Source organism: Antrostomus carolinensis, unplaced genomic scaffold (genome assembly GCF_000700745.2).
Source record: "Antrostomus carolinensis isolate BGI_N321 unplaced genomic scaffold, ASM70074v2 scaffold2902, whole genome shotgun sequence".
NCBI classification, from domain to species: Eukaryota; Metazoa; Chordata; class Aves; order Caprimulgiformes; family Caprimulgidae; genus Antrostomus; species Antrostomus carolinensis.
In genome coordinates this window covers 16091-37554 of record NW_010298903.1, presented here as the reverse complement: position 1 = coordinate 37554, position 21464 = coordinate 16091, and the positions used below count along the sequence as shown (strand labels likewise).

General features: G+C 36.2%; 1 protein-coding gene across 1 annotated transcript in view; it reads right to left on the bottom strand.

Annotated features, from left to right (window-relative positions):
• Positions 1-19215, bottom strand: part of XRCC4 (X-ray repair cross complementing 4) — a gene marked incomplete at its 3' end in the record, with an annotated part of 63000 nt that extends 43785 nt beyond the window's left edge. The window contains 2 exon segments of the mRNA XM_010162602.1: positions 11915-12102; positions 19077-19215. Coding sequence (XP_010160904.1) covers positions 11915-12102; positions 19077-19215 — 327 coding nt within the window.
• Positions 19216-21464: the final 2249 nt, after the last annotated feature.

Sequence of the window (21464 nt, the reverse complement as noted above, 5' to 3'; positions counted from 1 at the left end):
CTATTGGGAGCAAGACCAAGAAGATTCAGACAAATGCTTCTTATTCTCTACTTCTCTACCTTCAGCCATGGATTTTGTTCCAGCACGCTCACTGTAGCAGCACAGGTAAAATCTCAGTGGAAGGGAACCACAGAGGAGATAGTTACGCTATTGGGAGCAAGACCCAGAAGATTCAGACATGATCCAGAGAAACAGTTACTTTACAATCAGCACTAAACCTCAAGACTGCCTTCTAGTAAAGTGTTGTCAGTTTGCAGACAACTGTCATCGTTAATACACGATATTAGTAACTCAGTCCTCCTGATGTTTCAGGGGATGGGGATGTTGGGAGAGTAACAGATAATCAAGATCACTGACTTTACAGAAATCTTCATTGTTTAACAGAAAACGTGAAGCAAGCTACCATTTCAGTGGGTTCAATAACTTCCACTGACACAAGGCAAAATTTTCATCTTTTATTATAATTACATGTGTTTATATTTGAAATATTCCTTTAAACATCCGTTTGTTTTTCACCAGTATTTGCATTCTTGTTTAACATTCTCAGTTTTGACCTATGTCCTAGACAACATCTCATTGTTTCTTAATGAGATAAAACTACATTGCTTGATGTATTTTGTCAGTAACACTGACAAAACCAAAAAAAATGAAGTAGTGAATGGCTGATTTAGAAAATCAGTTTCTCACAGCAGGTAGCAAGACTACATTGTTTTAACTCCTTTGTGATCCCAGGGAAGTAAAAGACGATAGTAAATTCTTTTATGTTCAACTGTTAGCCAAAAATACCCTTAAAAAAAAAAATAAATCAGCTGTGCCTGGCTAATTTAGAGGAAGATGATAGGTTCTCGTGATACGTGTGGTTGTTCAATACGATTTTTATTTCACTTAAACAGTATTTTAAATTGTGAATAAAACAGTACTTGTAAAAGCTAGATAAGTTCATAATTTTTCTCCAACTGTACACCTTCAGAATACCACGTTCACTACATCACCTCAGGCCTCTCATCTAGACTAGAACTTTTACTTGCACTGTAACTGCCAAGCAACAGCTCAAGTTAGTAAGTCCCTAAAAGCCACATTACAAAGTGCATAAACATTTATTTTTCCTGATGGTGATTCAGTTCAAAGGAAAAGACTATAGATTCAGGGAAGAAGGAAAGAGTATGGTCAGGTTTATTCCAAACAAATAGCAACCTCCATCCATATAATGTTTCTGGGATGGACTACCTATATACAAAATAACCAATTCTTATCCTAGTTAAAACTGAACAGCAACAAAACACAACTCCAAGGTAACAAGTTCAGTATGACATAATGAAAATCTGTCTCCTATTGCTTTGTAAGTTGTATAGCAATCAACTAACTGCATAGAGAACTAGTATAAAAAGCAGTGGAAAATTTGAGGAAGATGGTAATTCCAGTTCTGTATCAAGGTATTTTAGCTAAGTTAGAATTTTATCCCAAGCTAAACTGCAAATATATTAAGCATCATCCAATAATTAAGAGTATGCTTTATGCGCTATTTTCTAGTAAGAAGAAAAACAACCTAAAATAGGTTTAGACTAAGGGCACAATAACCCACACATTAGTTTATATGTATAAACCCACACACAAACTATAATATAGCTTGTACATAATTATGTGAGTCATTGATAAACAGCTTCTATTAAGAATATAGAGGAATGTAGAGATGCAAGACAAAACTAAAATGCAGTATTTCTCTTTATTGATAGAAACTACTACTGAAAAGTACCACTTTACAAACCAGAGGACCTTCTCTCACCTAAGAGGTTTCCTCTAAGTTCCACATCGTATGTAGAAGACTAAATCTGATGAGATCTACACATCTGATATCAATGTGATGGATGCCATTTGCTAATAAAGGCCACAACAGCAATTCCTGGATTGGAGAAAGCAGTTTAATATTGTAGAGGATGAGGACACGTGCATAATTTTTCTTTTCCTACTGATATCTCAGTGCTGCAGGGTTTTTTTCCCCCACTGTCTTCTGTCCCTTACCCCCACTCCCCACCCTCCAAAAAAAAGAAAAAAAAAAAAATATCAAGTTAAAAGATTTAGAATAATTCAATGTTGCAATAATCCAGATTGAATAAGCAGTAAAAAAACCTCACTGCTTCCAAACTCCACTTCTTGGAACCTCTGTAGCTCCTAAGACCATTGGTAAGGTTCTGTTAGCACAAATTAGTATATGCTTACATATTTGTGTTATACTAATAACCTACAGGTATTAACCATGCACTGAGAAGACAATGTGAAGATAATGTGCACTGAGAAGACAATGTGCTTCTATGAACAAAACAAAAAACTGTACCTTAAAGACTTAAAAAACCCCCCAAAACAACCCGAAATCTAGATTTGCCAGAGAAGAACACACGCAGAAAGAAAAGGATTCAAGTTCTGAAAACGCCAAAAACCCCAAACGAGTACCAGTTACATTTTATATTCAACAAAGCAATTAAAACTAAATTTTAAATGAAATGTCAAGTACTATTTGCTGGAGCATCTGAGAGGAATAACAATAATAAAGCAAGTTAAGACAAATCATCTTCTATGGAAAAGCTTTTCCACAGAACAATACTATCCAGAAGCTTAACTCTTGAAATAGTATGCTCTATTTATCTCTCTGGGAAACATATTTCAGCAAGAGAACCATGTTCAAGATCTGAAAAACAGAGAATCTACCTTTCAAATTATTTTCTAGTGATACTAATTTCTTTTAGAAAAACTTTAAATGAATTTTTGACTCACTAAAAATTTCAAATATATATATATGTAATTTGGGTTCAGATTTTAAATCTCAAATCAGAGAGCCTTAGGCTTTGTCCTCCATGATAAAAACCAACCTTGCTCCATATGCTGCCTGACATCTAACAGGCAGTAATTAGCATTCTGTAAAATCCTAGGGTCAGACACAACAGTTTATAGTGAGGCAGCAAAATTAGAATAGTACTGTTCCATCAGAAAACAGTTGACCTTGCTCTGCTTATTGGACAATGAAATTTGAAATTAGGAACTTGTTCTGACTGTTGAGAGGAAACTTTACTTTTACAATTACTAATATACAGTGACTTCATAAGATAAGTGAACAAGCAAAGATATATGGTTTTCACATCACTGAAACTTCAGGGAACAAAACAACAGGAAGCCTAACCCCTTACTCACTTTAAGTACTACAGCCACCTTACTTCTGCATCACATTACACAGAGCTATTTCTACAATTGCCAGTTTTCTAAAAATATTGGGCATCTCAAATTTTCTCATTTCTTGCATTTCAAGACAATTTCAGTATGTAACTGTAGCAGAACTAGTGTGTGTTGAAATGAAGTGGAAGAGTTTACACAAAGCTTTGAGGGTTAAAACATATTCATTCAATACTGGTAAAGGTTCTATTTTGGTGAACCCAAAATTTAAAAAAACATTATTGTCCTGAGCTTGAGGGTTTTCCTGTGCATTTACAAGTAGAAAGATGAATGCTTCCTCTGGGGCTGTAAAAGCATTTCTGACGAGAAACATAGGTGAGATTCTTGCTGTTCTTCAGGCTCTGACCATTGTTCATCCTTACAGAGAATATGGGACTAGAGTCTTGTAGTGAAGTTTTAAAACTCACACACAGTAATCGCTTTTCCAGAGCATCTAATGTCCTCTATATTTTCCTTGGGAACCTAAGACTGTCAATATGCCATGATTTAAAGATTCTCCTCCTAAAATGAAAGCATTTGTGCTCAGCTGTACAAGTAAAAGCAAGCCTTGATGTCTACACAGAGATTTGAAATGCACAGCAGGTATGACAAAAAGGGAAAATCCGAAGGAATTGACAGGAAGGGAGAGGAGACAATTCAATAACATCAGGAGGGAGAAAGGACAACTGGCCATTTTTCTTGTATAAATCAAATCAATATCTGTTATTTTGCTATTTTAAGGACATTTTACAGCTATTTTTAATATATTTAGACCTCACTGCACTCATGAAATAAGGAAACATCCTTTTAATGACATTTACAATAGGCCTTAGAAAAGTCAAACTATTTTTTTTGTTAAATTGGGTAGTTCCAGTGAAATCCACAAATCCTAACAGGGAAGGAGAAACTAGGGGATTGTTTATTCATTGTACTGTTTGAGTCTTCCTTTTTCAATAATCCCTCATTTTTAAAGGTATGTACTCACTGGTATTTTAAATGTACTTCCCCCTAAAAGTTCTCCAAACCGTTGCTTACTGGAAGCAAAAAACCAAATAACTTATTTCAATTAAATAGCTAAATGAGGAAAACAGCATAACTTAATTCTCCAGGACTTCTATCAAATATTGTACACATATTAATATTTGAAGAGAAAAAAAAGATTTTTTTTAATAAAAGCTTTTCTTACCTCCAGGCTACAGAAGTGAGCCACTGCATTTAAAGTGAACCTAGAAGACCTGAAGAGTTCATAAAGGTACAGATCAGGCGAGATGGGAAAAATCATGTATCACTTAGAAGTCTGAGATTACACAAAAGATAACACTTAATGCCTTTATTATATAAGGCACACTAGTAATCTATTTCTAAACCAGGCTTCCAAGAATCTCATTCAAGTGTACGCTCTTAAATCCTGAAGTAGTACATAGATATAAATGACACATTAGAAACATTGCTTTTACAGTGACCTAAAAATTAATCATCTAATCTTTCTGTCTTTTCAGTTCAGCAGTTAGTCGAATTGTCTGGGAAAAAATCTGAACTCTCAGTGACCTTTGTTATCCAAATAACATACCCTCGGTGGTTTGGAGCAAAGTAACTATTCAAACCTTGAACCAAGATAGTTTGGACAGCATCAAGAGCTCTGCTAATTCTACTTCACTCAGTATGCTGTGAAAAGTTTTGGTTAGCATTAATTTCTCCAGCTATGTTTAACTTGTAGTAAACTCATAATGAAGTCAAAGAACCCACCATAGAAAAGCAGCCACAGGAAACGGAAGAGACAAATAACAGCATCTCTTCCATCAGCCTAATTAGCAACAGTACTGTAACTAAGGTGGAATGTCTTAAACTCATATCCTCTCTGTTTACAAATTTACACAAAAGGCAAGAAAAAGAAAAGAGCCTGTCACATTACTGTAAAAAAGAAGACTGCTACCACTCAAATAATTGTTTATCAAAGGCTATTTAATCAATTTAATTGCCAGTAGAAAAAAAAAATCTTGCCGGATTTCCATTATTTATTATATGTGGAGTGACTCGCTAAAGTACTTGGAAAGATTTACTTCCAAGTGGTCACCTACTTAGATCAAGCGCTAAATCACTGACTCTGTGATGGTGTTTGTTTAGGTGGCAGCAGTTTAGCTGGCCCAGCCTCAATGGCCCCTTACTGAGATCTCTGTGTGTGTGGCCCATTTTGCACTGCAGCTGGTTTGACACACAAGTCCCACTGTATACCAAACCTATTGTTATTTTAATGTGACTCTTAACAGCCTACTTTGCCCTCACCACCCTAAAAACATTTCCTAAGGGCAGAGCGCTGAACGCCCTACGGCAAAGCCACCTGTCATAAGGAAAGATAAATCACAAAACACATCAGAATTTTCAAAGGTGTAATTTTTTAGGCTCAGCTACATCAGGCTGAGATACAGTTAGAACAAGTATTTGTATAATTTAGACAGCTTTTTTTTTTTAATCATCGTTTCAGAAACATAGATAAGAAAGTCCTAACATCCTTATGGAATTCCCTTATGTTAGATTCTGATTCTTATTCTGATACTTTTAAAGTTACATACAACTATGACACTATTAAAATAAATTTTATATAATTTAATAAAATAAAAATAGATTTCAAATAATTTTATAAAATAATCATGTTACCTAGTTATCTCCTCTAAATCAGATATTAATTATTTGTGACTTGGGGAAGTTCTCCATCCATTAAAAACTAAACCAAAAAACCATCAGCAGCTAAGTAGGCTCATTCATAACATAAATCTTACATATACATAATTATTATTGTATATTAATCAGTATAAAGACTTTTAAAAGGATTTGGAGATATAGGTTTGGTTTCATCCTAGCAGAACAGTGCTGGAGAAGTTGCAAGCATTTACTTTTAAGCTTCTAGCTTTGGGCTAGACATCAGTTCATGGAAGGAACCTACCCGTTCATCAACTAAACAACAGGTCAATTAGATTGTACATTGTAGTTTCTGAATGGCTGTTAACACAGACACTGTAAATGACTCCCCTGATCTGTACTTTTGTTTATGGTTAAAGCTGTACAAAAAAATTGTCACAGACATTTCACACCTGGATGCAGCCTGCCTTCTTACGCTCCATTAAGTTGTTGCAGGTCTCTTTGGCCTTCAAAATAGAGCTCTAGCTAACAAGTGTAATTCCAGCCTTAATGATCCAGTACAAAAGAGGGGAAAGTAATTTTGAGGAACCACAGACAAGTTTTTAACCTCTAAACTTATTTACTTCCATAAGCAAATAAGGGGTAATTATTCCTTATCAGCTAGGAATGGAAAACCAACCTGATCTTCAAGGGCTTGTTTGCACCCTCACCCCAATGAGGAAACGTTTCCAATGCTAACTTTTACTGCTATAGCAGAGAATCATCTGTCAGACTTACCCCGTCAAATGTTCCATCTAGACTACAAAAGACACAACAAACTTTGAACAACCAACCCGTGGCACCTAAGGACGGATGATAAACCTCTTTTCATGCGGCAACTTGCAAAAACTACATCCCCCACCCTACTGCTCTTCAACTTGTGTGTGTGTGTGCGTGCGTGTGTCTGGGCAGGCAAGCAGAGATTCACAGGTTTTTGGGATAGAGAACACCTATTAAGTCATCTAATGTACTATCCTGCCAATGCAGGATAGTGACTTATGGTGCATTTTCCATTCCTCCATCCAGTCCGTATTTAAGTGACTGACACAGAGGTTTTTGGGATAGAGAACACCTATTAAGTCCTGCCAATGCAGGATAGTGACTTATGGTGTATTTTCCATTCCTCCGTCCAGTCCGTTTTTAAGTGACTGACACAATGGAGCTGCTACAACCTCCAGTAATCACTTCAGCATTAAAACAAATTTCAGTGTCAAAAGATAATTCCCAATCATATGCCTACATTCTCCTGTGCTTAACATCACTCCATTATTTTTATTTGCACTCCTATAGACCACCCAGTACAGTTTTGGCACATGATTATATTTTAGGGAAGCAGATCTATAGCAAGCTGCTCCACAGAAGATAAAAATTATATCAAGTATAATGATTTAGTACAGTTACAGAAACAAAAATTCAGAAACTAATATATTTTATCATAATCAAGTGACTGTTAACAGTCCACTAGCCCAAAATCACCTACAGATATTCTCTCCCAGAAGACTGGAAAACAAACGCTAAAGTGCATGACTAAAAAAAAAAAAAAAAAAAAAAAAAAAAAAAAAAAAAAAAAAAAAAAAAAAAAAAAAAAAAAAAAAAACCTCAGAAAAACAAACTATTGAAAATAGAGTATTTCAGATTTATACCTTCACTAAGCTCCCGAAAATTAATTATGTGTCTATAAATTATATAATATATATACATATAGTATTTAAACACTGCTAATTACCAAGCTGAAAATTATGCTCATCAAGAGAAAAAAAAAATAAATAAACAAGGGACACTGGTGACATACTAATTTTACTACATACCTGTCAAAAATTATTAAATTACTGATCTGTAATAATGTAAACACTGCATTTTAAGGCTTAAATTTTAAACCCTAACTTCTGATGCACTACCACATGGAAGCTTTTGTTATTCGTGACAAATTAGATCTGTTTACTAGTCTAGTAACTAGACTAGTCCTAGTCTACATATGAAGCACAAAACAAAAATTAACGAACAACATACTATTATTAACTACTATGAATTATAAATGCATCAAGAATGTTATTTGAGATTATTATTTTAAACTGCAGTATCTACAAATAAATATGATTTTTCCTGACAGGAAGACAGAATAAGAAGCAACTTATCTTACAAACTGCAAGAATTTACCACCATGAATATTTTAAGATGCTTTTAACATAGTCATTCCACTTGCAGTATACCCATCATGTACCTAAAACTCAGACTTTTCAACCAGAAATTATTTATAGACTGTGTAAATTGCATTTCTAAATAAGGACGTAACACAACTAAATCTATGATGTATTCAGAAGAAAAAAAAGGCAAATTATTTTGTTAAAATTCTACTCTTCATTTCTGATAGGAACTAGTGGTTTATCCAGACTGGATGCAGAGCACTGCACTGGAAATTACTGGCTGAGATGGACAGAAGTGACTGTGGGTGTTCAACATCACGCTGTAGGCTGGTTTCATTAAAATTAATTAAAATAATAAAGTTTGTGTATACAAGCGTGCATATACCTCTAACTACTGATTTTCCAAGAGTACAAAATTTATTTCAAGACATCTATGTACTCAATGGATGAAAAAAAAACTGGAATAATAGATAGGTTCATGAATTTATAAGCCTTTCTTTTATAGCTCACGAAGTATAACAATGCATTTCCAAAGTTTTGTGGGTTTTTTAATTAAAAAGTATTAATCACGTTATTAAACACTAAACAAAACATTTATTACTCAAACACACAACCAACCACATTTTCATGTATACTTTTCTGTAATCTTTCCTTTTGTTATATATCAAACGATAAGAACATTGGTTTAAGAATAGTAATCCTCTAATTATTCCTTACAATTTAATGGACATTTCTTACAATGGTGATTAATAACATAATGGGGTAGGAAAGCAGAAGTGGAGAACTTGAAAGTAGTACTATATGCACTACTGTCAAAACTGGAAATTATTGTTCCTTCTCCTTTATGCCTACATTTTTAAATAACAACATGAAGACTAACTACATCTCTCAGTTTGACTGCAGGTAGCACATTCAACAAAAGAAATGCAGTACAGTTTAACCAAAAGCTCTTCTGTCTCCACACATACATGGCAATCATTGCCCTGTCCCCATTCCCCCCACTCCACAACACTCCTCCCAAGACTGGGAAGGTTGTAATTTGTGTACATATACAGTTGCAAAAAGAGAAAGAGAAAATATTCAGAAAAATTAAGCAAAAGAAATACCCAGTAAGAAAAAGAAGTACAGATAAGAGATAAGTAGTGTTTAAGTTGCAGAGTAGTTTCTCCAGGCTTCCTCTGAGGTAAATGTACATTTAGATGGATCTCAGCTTTCTGAATGTACAGAATCCAGGAGGATTAATTTTCTAATCAGATGGTGAAAGATATATATCATGAAATACTTTCACAGAGAATTTGCAAAATGTTTGAAACATATTCTATTATACACCTGAAAGCTATTTGTAATTCTGACAAAGGCTTTGGCAATTTTATTTGTAGGTATTAGTCTAGTACAGGAGGAAAAAAAAAAGGTGTGTTTTCACCCAAGAAATTACATATTTTCTAAAAAACACTATTTTGACACCCAAAGCTACAAACATGCATAGCAATCAGGATACTTTGCATTTTCAGTTTCTTTGGACAGATTATTATTTTCCCAAATTGACATAAAGATCCTTTCATATGAATTAAGTTTCTCATAAGCCTTAATTGATGAAAACCTATAATAGGTGGGACCATATATGTGAAGATATTTTCCCTTAATAAAAAAATAGTACATATTTCATCTGTCTGGTATTTAGAACATACTATGTGTGACACAGACAAGGAAAACAGGATTCTTAAAACTACTTCTCTTATTTTCTAAGTAAAATTTGGTCCTAACCTTGTAATCCTACTGTAATACAGTACTTTTGACCTAGACCCTTTGTGTGAACAACACTCAGCCCTGTGTGCTCACAAGGAGTGCCAAGAAGGTGGTATAGAGCCAATAAGGCTTTGGGTAAATACATAGAAATATTGATAAAGGAGATTGGAAGATTGGAAGATTTACATCACCTAATTTTCGGTACCTCAGCCAAATTGTGCTTAAATTTCCTCTGTTGCACAAGGAAAAAGACCTATAATGAAGTACTCTTAGGAAGCTGAACTTCATTCCACTGAATTTCTCTTTCTCTGCTTACCAAAATGAAGCCGAGATTCTGACCATAAGCACGTAAGTGAGCTACTACTGATTAGGTAATATAGATGCCTCCTCTCTGTAAAGTGAATTTTTCCTCATCTTATTTAACAGATACAAATACATGAAAAATACACGACTTATTTTAGGTTTCTGACCAACACCTATACTGCATTATTTGCCTATTTCCAATTAAAAGGAAAAAAGTATTTCCACCTTCCCCTTCCAACTGACACATCCCAGATAAAGTAGTTTCTTTGATTTGGTCTGTGGTTTTTGTTACAAGTCAGACACCTCTGCTAGTTTCTTAAAAGGTGGTACCTGGCAAAAATAACCAAATGAGAAGCAAAGAATATCCCAATGGTTTGAAGTAGAAATCTTTTAAAGCAACACAAGTAGGACAATCCCTAGACACTTTGCTTGTGGATACAACCCCATGCTATATTTTTTTCCCCAGGAGAAAAAGAGATCTGGCCAAAAGCATTCCTTCTCTGCTCTATCTGCAACCTCATCTCCATTCTCTCCCCACAATTTTCTTCCCCTCAACAATGCCAGTGAAACTGACTGCAGAACTGTGCCCTGAACTGGATCAGTACAAATTTGGATCAGTGCAATTTTAAATCAGTGCTTTTTTAAATCCAAGTTATTTCACTAATGTGGCTGAGTGGCTAGTCAGCCCAACTTTTATCCTAGCACAACTGAATTTGTGACAAACCTTGGGAAAGATATAGCATTACCTTTTACAGGAGAAAAAGGAAAAAAAAAGAAAAAAAAAAAGAAAAAAAAAAGAAAAGAGTACAACCAAGGATGATTACCTTAAATTAGCTTCTTCCCCAGAAAAGCTTTAACACCAAACCACAACCTGAAATAGCCAGAAGTGTCTACACAGATTATACTGGTTTATTTCTTGCTTTGAGAGAGTCCCTCCCTTTGCAGCCAAGGAACCAAAATGGAACAACATTCCTAGTTGTAATTTAATGCATTTCCAAGCAGGAAACAATTTTATTGTTAGTCTCCAAAATATCTAAAGTAATCTAAATGCTCATTTTAAAAGTATATTTTAGCATTTGAAAATAATTTTACTTAAATTTTAATATTTTTATTTATTTAGGTAAGTATAGAGAGAAAATAAAGAAGCAAGCAAAGCAGAAATGCACTGGGGACTGGAATTTCCAAAAAGAAGCATATTTCCTAAGTTAGGAATTAAAAACAAAGTTACAGGTTGTGGAACATATCAACTTAATTCTAAAGATGTAGGGATACATTGCTTAAAAAAAAAGAGAAAATATAAATCATAAAATCATAGACTGGTTTGGGTTGGAAGGGACCTTAAAGATCATTCAGTCCCAACCCCCCTGCCAGCAGCAGGGACACCTTCCACTAGACCAGGTTGCTCAAAGCCTCATCCAGCCTGGCCTTGAACACTTCCAGGGAGGAGCAGCCACAGCTTCTCTGGGCAACCTGGGCCAGTGTCTGACCACCCTCACAGTGAAGAATTTCTTCCTAATACCTAATCTAAACCTACCCTCTGCCACTTTAAAACCATTACCCCTTGTCCTATTATGACACTAATCTGAAACTTAAATAGAAAACTAATACTCTTATTCAGTAGGCATTTAAGAAAGTAACACAGAAATAGTTCTATTAATATCAGGTTTTGATAGGAAATGACAAACTTGTTCCTAGTTTGGCCCATGGCAGAGTTCACAATCATTCAATTTGAAATATGTATCACAGGTCTATTTGATTTTAAAGAACTAATAAAATACAGAAATGTACCAAGAAGGTAATTCTCATAGTTTAACAGTCAAATTTACATATTTAACTATACTTACAGAGCCATCTTTCAGATTCCTTTCATAAGAGAAGTGACACTCCATATTTTCTTCATCTCTTGAAATAGCAAAGTTATATTTGCCAGCTGATTCTTCTCCAGCTATCAATGCTTTCTTCAGCTCTTCAACATACTTTTCTCTATTCATTTCCATGTCATCAGCCTCCCTAGAAATTTCAGCTTCAGACACTATCAGAAAGAAACATGTGAGAAATAAATACTCATATGCATGTGAACATGTATATATATTTATATGTACATACAGACACACACTCACGCATCTTAAAGGGATGGGCAAATATTAGGAGATTGTTTCCTTGACATATATCCATGTGCCAGACATTAATGGAAATATAGCAGCAATACTGTGTTTTTTATAAGAATTAAATTATGTCCCTTTTTTTCCCCGTCTGAAAATGGTTTATTGCTACCAGTTCACAATTCTACTTGCCTAAAGTTATCCTGAGGAACACTAACCTTACAAAGAGTGGAATCTTTTAACTACCATTTGTTGTGACCTCTCAGTTCTCTTTGGAAGCATATAATATAAACCCTGTAAGACAACAGATACAAATGTCTCCTCAAATATTCTTGATCCAGTTTTCCAAGTCTGTAACTTACAACCTTAAAACAAAATAAACTGTCAATTTACAAATGAAGATACACCTAGAGATTTGAGAATCCATTTTTTACTGTTCACACTGGAGGACCACTAAATGGGGGATGTGTCTCCAGTTTGTATTACATCAGGTCTATAGAGAAAATTTTATTCCATTCCCTTGAAGATTAAGAAGGGCTGAAGATGTTACAGAACAGGCCAGTAAAGATGTATTGTCGTTAAAACCCATGATAGCTTTTCCTGTCTGCTTCTGATAACTTATTTCATCCTAAATCTTCTTTTGGTTAACTCTCACACTGAAATGGCAGCTTACCAAGATTCATCATCTTTCACTAGGAGTAGCAAGAAACAGTTCTTGATTTTACCACCTGGGCCTCTGGTTAGTTTCTTTCCTTTTTATTTTATTCTACATACTGTTTCCTCAGTACTTTCAGAGCTCAAATGTTAATCAGAATAACAATCTCAATAAGGAGTGCAGTTTCTTGCACAGACAGATAAAAGCAGAATCTAAATTAAAATTAAGATAGGATCTGTATGATGTAATGCAGGCTTTAATGTGTAGCCTACCAATACAGTATTTTAGATTGTTTAATTGATTAACAGAAGTTTTTTTCTTTTCTTCTGACCAATCTTCTGAGGAAGACTGCTCTAGATTGTCATTTACCCCTGCTTGCCCTTAGTCCTTCCTAACATTTACTCAGCAGTTGAGAGAGCAAGATATGCAAAAGGACATTAGTTTATGGCACTGTGAAAAAACCCACACGAAACAACAAAAACACATACACCAAAACCCAACCCAAAAACCCAGAAAAAAACCCCAAACACATCCTCCATCCTTCACAGAACTGCAAGTGACTTAAAAAGTATTCCACTTAAAACTCCTGTAATTAATAATTACATTTCTTCTCTATAAAAATGTCTTTGAAGATAGTTTCATATTAAGACATAAGCCTGTACATGTACTGATAGAAACGGAACAGCATTTCAAACATGATCCTGTTCAAGTTGCCTCATTTTTCTCCAACCTTCTTCTTGACACAGTAGCTAACCTCATTTTGCAAAGGACACAGTACATATTGAATCAATCCACCATATAAAAATACAGCAAAGATGTAAATGTACATTTATTTGCTATGAATAGTTATATCCTCACACACTTCAGGATTTCTGGATTAATTCTGCACCTTCAGTAATTTTAGCTTATTTTCACAGACTCAGAGTGTTTGAGGTTGGAAGGGACCACCGGAAATTGCCTAGTCCAACCCCACTGATCAAAGAATGGTTAACTACAAAAGGTTACTCAGGACTATGTTTTCCATGGGTTTTGAGTATCTCCAAGAACTAAGGCTCCCCATCCTCTCTAAGCAATTTGTTTTGTTACTTGGTCACCCCTGTGGCAAAAAAGTTTTGTCTTGTGTTTAAATGGAATTTTCTTTGTGTTTCAGTTTGTGCCCACTGCCTCTTGTCTTTTCACTGGACATCACTGAGAAGAGCCTGTTGCATCTTCTTTACTTCCTCTCCTCAGGTATTAATTAATACACATTGATAAAATCTCCCTGAGCCTTCTCTCCTCCAGGCAGCACAGTCCCAGCACTCTCAGCTCCTCCTAGCATAATAGATCCTCAAGTCCTTCACTCATTTTCATGTACTGTCACTGGACTCAATTCCATAAGGTCATGTCTTTCTCACACTGGAGAGCCCAGAACTGGACCCTGCACATCAAGTCTCACTAGTGCCAAACAGAAGAGAGGGATCACCTCCCTTGACCTGCTGGCAATACTTTTCCTAATTCAGCCCAGAAGACTCTTACCTGCCTTAACCACAAGGCCACATGGCTGGCCCACGTTCAACTACTTGTCCACCAGGACTCACAAGTCCTTTTCAACAAGGGACCTGCTTCCAGCCAGTCACCCAGGTCACCAGTACAGACTGGGGCTTATTCCTCCCCAGGTATACAATTCTACATTTCCCTTTGTTGAATTTCATGAGATTCCTGTCAGTGCATTTCTTCAGGTCCCTTTGAATGGCAACCGAATCCTCTATCAAGTCGTCCCCCTAGTTTTGCACCATCTGTAAATTTGCTGAGGATGCACTGTGTCATTACTCAAGTGATTAATGAAGATGTTAACAGTAGTGGACGCAGTACTGACCTCTGTGGTTCAGGGCCACCAGTAACTGGCCTCCAGCCTAGACCTCATGCCACTGATCACAACCCTCTGAAATCTGGTTGAACTGGCTGAGCTCAATCCATTTGACTGTTCATTCATCCAGTCCATACTTTACCAGTTTGTCTATGAGGATGTTAAGAGGACACAGTGTTGAAAGCCTTGATAGCTAAAGCGAAAATAAACATCATCCACTGCCCTTTCCTCATTCAACAAGCTAGAAATTTCATCAAAGAAGGCTACTGGGTGGGTCAGGCATGATTGTCCCTTTGTAAATCCATACTGACTACTCATCATCCTGTCCTTAATATTTTTTGAAATGGTTTGCAGGATTATTCCTCCAACATTCTCTGACTGACCAGCCTCCCATTACCCAGTTCTATCCCCTTATCCTTCCCAAAGATTGGAAAGATTTCTTCCAGTCCTTAAAAACACCCCCTGACCACTATTACCTTGAAAAAATAATAGAGTGGCCTCACAATGACATGGGCCAGATTCCTCAGTCTCATGTCAGTCTCATCTAATCAGGTCTCATGGACTCATGTACATCGTCTCCTAAGATACTCTCTAACCTGACCCTTCTCCAAGGCTGTCTCCTTTGCTCCTGACTTTCCCACTGAACAGAGTGACTTGGGATTTCTGAAGGCAAATCTTAAACAACAAAGACTCAGACAAAGAAGGCACTGAGTAGTAGTACCTCAGTCTTTCCCATGTCCTTCATCACCAGTCCCCCTGGCCCATTCCACATCAGGCCCACGTTATCCCTCATCTTCCTTTTGCTGATGATTAGCTTGCAAAAGACCTAATTACCCTTCACTTTTCTTGCCAGATGCTATTCCAGGTGGACTCTGGCTCTCCTAAATTCATCTCGGCATGCTTGGCTACTATCTCTATATCCCTCTCTGGTCAACTTCCTCAGGCTTCCACCTCTTGTACACTTCCTCTCAGTGTCTGAGTTTAGCCAGGAGCTAAACAGGTTCATCCATGCAGGCCTCCTGACACTTTTGCATGATTTCCTATTCCTGTAAGATAAACCATTTTTGAGCTTGGAAGAGATGACCCTGAAAAATCAAGCATCTCTCCTGGACGTCTCCTCCCCAGAGCCTTATCCTACAGGATTCCTGGAAGAGGTCAAAGCCTGCTCTCCAGAAGTCGAGGCTTGTTATCCTGCTTTTTTCTACATTCCCTCCTCTCATGACCCTGAACTCCATCAACTCAACAGTCACTGCAGCCAAAGGCTGTCCCTAGCTTTGACTTACGCAACCAGGTCTTCCTTGTTCATAAGTATTAGCTTGTGTAGTCCTCCTCTCTACACATCTCAAAATATGTAAAACATTTAGACTTTACTGAGCTTAGATTTAACTGAGGATAAATTTGTTGGGTTTTTTTATTGTTTGTTTGTTTTTGTGGGGAGTTTTGTTTGTGTTTCTAATAACAGGTCACAATAACCAGTTAGGTCATCTATTCACAAATACATCAACTATTTGTGCATACAAAAGAGAAACCCTACCTTGCTAATTACCTTAAGTTATGACTGTAAGTCTGCAAAATCTGACCAGGCCAGTCAGTCAATAACACCCCACCCTATTACCCTGTTTATAAGACACAGGCAAACAGCTAGCTGAAAAAAGAAATGCAGGTGGCAAGACAGAGAGGATGCTAATGCCACCACTGTAAGGAAACAAACAGTTGACACAAGAATAAACTACCCACTTCTGTGGAAAATCTGAGCCTGCAGATACACTCAGTTAAAAGGATAATTTTAATGGGTCAGAATCACATTAGTTATCCCCTAGCACAAGGCATTTTTTCCTGGGCAGATTCAAATGTGTTAGGTCCTTCAAAAGCTAGAAAGCAAAGGGATGCAAGGGAACTGAAATGCTTTGGAGTTATGATAAGAGAGGAGAAAAAAAAATTAATGGAATTGGGCTCAATAAATATGAGCAAGTCAATCTTTGTCACACTAAGATGTGAAATGTCAGGCCAATGACAGTCTGAAGTCTGTCACAGAGGTCCCCATATTCTCCTTAAGAGATAATGCTTGAAATTGAGCATTCTCCGCACCCTTCCTCTTTTAAAGATACAAGAGGAAACCTGTCACACTCATATTAGCTTAACATAAAGTAAAAAGAAAAGGCACAGTACATTTTACCAGGTCTGCAACAACACACACATTCAGCAGATGTCAGAAATTGCAGTATACATTAAAAATAACATAGGAATGCTGTGGGGCTTGCATTAGAATAAACCAGAAATAAAATAACTTCATAATCAGTATTCCGGGATTGGAGAAAATGCTTCTATCCTTACATTTTCAGTTGTGTTATCTATATTGCAGAGAAGGAAAAAAAATGGGGGGGAGCTGGAAAAAAAGAAGACAAGAAGTGTGGCACACTAGAATGCATGTCCCTACAGATTTGTAAACTCAAGATGCATGCTCTTTGTGAAAGTACATCTCCCAAAACGTAAACTATATTCTGTTGTCCATTACAGCAGATGTAACAGACAATCGTACATGAACTTTTTGTCTACAGCCTAATAATGATGAGCTTTAAGGCACTGAAACACTGTGAGACATCTAATAAACTAAAGATTCAAAACAATTATATTAGAGTATATGTCATTTGAAAAACATGTTATACTTTCCAAATGTATTCCTACAACCCAACAAGATAAATTTAAACAGAGCAAAAAGTCAGCAGCAGCTCTCTTCAGTAAATTGAGGTTCAAAAAAATCTTTACAAACAGGACACAGAGAGAGATAAATGGATAAAGGTGCAACTGAAACCTTTTTTCACTGAACGGACATCACAACCATCTTTTTTCTAATATGTAATAGAGCAATGTGGGTTTTTTCTCCTGTGGTGCCTGTAAATGCTGCGTGTTCTTTTCAAACTAGCAGAACTGATCAATCATTAGAGAAACATGAAATGTATAAATTAATATATCTGTAATTCTTTAGCTCATTACCAGGTGAATACTTTGGATCACACTCCGTATTTGGGTGCTTCTCCTCCCTGCCAAGATTTACTTTTTTTTTTTTCCCCTCCTTAAACAGACTCCTAACACTTTTCATCATCACATTAAATATACAAAAACATAAAAGACAACTCCATCAGCAACTCTCATTCACTTCCTGGTAGGTCTTGCCAAGCAAAATAATCCACAGCATGAGAAACCCAAAAGGGATTTCCCATAGCACGAATTTTCTGACCACTGCTTTCCCTCATCCTAGGTTTTGAATTTAGAATCTAAGCAGTCTAAAATGAGATGTAATAACTTAGAAAAAGTAATCAAAAAGAATGCTGAGTGTATGAAAACACAGATCTGTGCAGTAGGAAAGCCGCATGCACAAGAATTTAACTTAAACTCCTAATTAAATTATTCAAAGGACTACTTTTCATTCCTTATAAATGGATCAGATTCTTGCAGAAGAAACAGAAGCTCTCTCCTTTGGATGAGTACCCAGTGGTCGTTGCTAAACTGTTGTGAGTTTCTTTTTCTTTTAATAGAGTGAGGTCATCTTGCTTTTACTGGTCCCCTGTTTTGCAAAATTATCATCCACCCATTCTGCCAGATGCAGGAAGTTAACAAAATGAGAACTGTGTTTACATATTTTTTCTATACTCTTCCAGTTATAGTAACATAGCTTTTCCTTAGAAAAATAACAGATTGAAAGAATCAGCTTTTTGTGAATTTCAAGCTGGAGATTTTAAAGTTACATAAGAACAACCGAAAAAGCTTGTAAACTGAAAAACTGGTATTTATCAAAATTAAAATCCTTTCAGTTATTTTGAAAATATTTAGTTTGACTATCCTATCGTCAAATAAAGAAAGAAAAACCTTTCATATCAGACTACAGGGAATCCACATTGGAATACATGTATTTGTCTTGTCCAGGAACTCCCAATCAGTAGTATGTTTGAACTGTTAAATGGATTACAGGAAAGCAGATTTAATATGTAGACATATTTTAAGTTAGTCTTGCTCCCGATGTCTGAAAGGAAAAAAAGGTAAAAATTGTATTCAAAAGAAGGTTAATGAATGATTAAGTTTCTTTTTATACACAGGAACTATACACACACATATATATAGCTTGTATACATGTATGTGTGTGTATATATATATACACACATATATACAGAAAGCACTATTTATATATATAGCATTAGGTTTGGCACACAATCTTTCCAGATTTGAAAGATCTCTGACCATGTTCCAGGAGATCATGAACCCCACTCCACATCCTCCATCACTGGAGAGAGGTAAAGAGGTAATACTCATAAAAGTTTTTGATGCAAGTTGTGGGTCACAGTTTAAAAAGTGTTTAAAAATAAAGAACCATAATAATTTGAAACTTTTTTTCTCTCCATTATTACCTGTCCCAGTCCATGCACATTGACCATCACTAAGTGTTATACCAAAGCCAGTGCCTAAATCTTTTTCCCATGATACTTGTAGAAAATACGTTGCTTCTGGATCAGAAACTGGATGAATCCTGTTCAAAGTCTTCTCCATTTTCCAGACACCTGTTTTGGAAGTAAAATAATCTTGTTATAACCAATGGCTTATTTTCTAGCAGTGCTTAGCAGTTTTACATAACAAGCTTCAGGGGGGGAAAAAAAAAAAGATACAAATATAAGTATTCTTAGAATTTTATTTTAGTTTCCTCCACAAATTTAGTTTCCTCCACAAAATCCTCCACAAAGAACTGATGATATTTCCAAACAGAAAACTGGATTACAAGAATTAAGGTTTAAAAGAGCAGTGCCAAAAATAAAATATATTTGAATAGTCCCAAATTAAGAAACTAAGTGTCAGGAAGATGGGGAACAGAAAATTACAATACACAAGCATTTCCCATGGCTATGTTTTCAACTCATTCTCCACTATCAACCAACATACAGCACATGGGAATATAATTCAAGATAATCAATATTCATCTGGAAGACTGCCACGTGAAAGCATTTTAATCAGCTTCACTGCAAAGCAGAGGTTGTAGCGGATGACAGCAATCAAAGAAATTACTTAAAAAATTGGATGCTCTGGAGATCATAATCTATGATGCTACAGTTAATATTTTTCTCAATATCAAAGCAACTTGGCGATCTGTACTTGACAAAGACCTTCAAAGGAATCCCATGTATTTATACATAGTCTAATATGACAATAGTGAATCCTCACAGTACTCCAGGACTTTAAAACCAAATTTGGTAATTTGCTTCACACAATAATGAAGAACAGACAATTCTGAAGTTAACATTGACATACAGCATTTTCATTGAGAATGCTTCATGTTGTCCACTACTTGAAGAGTTTGTTTTGGGGTGTTCAGTTGTTTTGGGCTTTTAATTTTTTATTTATTTATTTATTTATTTTGGAAGATTGAAGTGAATGAAAAATGGGAGAACTTACGGCAACCTTCCAGTACCTAAAGGGGACCTACAGGAAGACTAGGGAGGGATTTTTTACACAGGCATGTAGTGATAGAACAAGGGACAGTGGTTATAAACTGGACAAGAGTAGATTTAGATTAGATATTAGAAGGAAATTCTTTCCTGTGAGGGTGGTCAGACACTGGACCAGGTTGCCCAGAGAAGCTGTGGCTGCTCCTTCCCGGAAGTGTTGAAGACCAGGTTGGATGAAGCTTTGAGCAACCTGGTCTAGTGGAAGGTGTCCCTGCTGATGGCAGGAGGGTTGGAACTGGATGATCTTCCAACACAGATCATTCCATGATTCTATGGAAAAGGGCTACAAGTTCACTCACACACTAAAAATAGCATGCCTTGATAAAAGCAGGGAAAACAACTGAGGCATTTAAAGTACAAGCACCAAGCACAGTGATGCTCGGACAGGCCTCTAAAGCTTTCCATTTGAAGTGTAGCAATAAGTAATCATGACCAGGTTTGGTTCAGGCTGTGAGGGGACTCTCTTCTTCAAGTAGAGGGAAGCTTGCTCGTGGACATGGAGAGCAAATCTAGATACAGATTTAACTACCATTGGCCTCCCAAAAAGTTGGCATTTTCAGGTTATGCGGAACAGTTCCAACTGCAGTTGTCTGCAGTGTGCCCGGCCTTTGCTCAACTCTGCACCCAACAAAATCTGAAAATGCCTTTCCCTTGTCCAGCCAAGAGCACTGTATTCAAAAGCAGCAAAATATATGAACATAAGACTTGTTTTTCAAGCATAAAGTTGTATTAACAGCTAGACAACAGCTGCATTGTCAATAACACAAATACTCGTTATCAATATCAACAACATTAATGAAACAACACACTATTTCTGATAGCTAATTAAACCACAATACAGATCACCTTGTACTAACAAATAGCATTTCTAAACAGTAAAAGGAACATCATGTAGAGTCTGCTATGAATTCCAGGCTGAACTTTGGCTAAAACATGTCACTAGGCACCTCGCAGCATTCCTGACTACCCATTACATTTTCATCACCAAATACTCAAAGCGTTAACTTTATTTTTCCAGCGTAAAGCTTAAGTACACATAAGCACCATAACATTTCCCTGCTTAGAATGTTTTTCCAAAGAGTTTAGGATTCAAAAGCTATGGTAGGAGTAGAAGGAGATAAATCATATAGCTAAACATCATAAATTTTCAACAACAGCAAAAGGGATGACTACTATTTGCCTACATAGACCACCATTGCTTATACTATCACAGAGGTCATATTCCACATTTCCATACACAGAAAATGCACCAGAAACTAAAAAGTTACTTAATAGCAATATTGAAAAACACATTTGAGT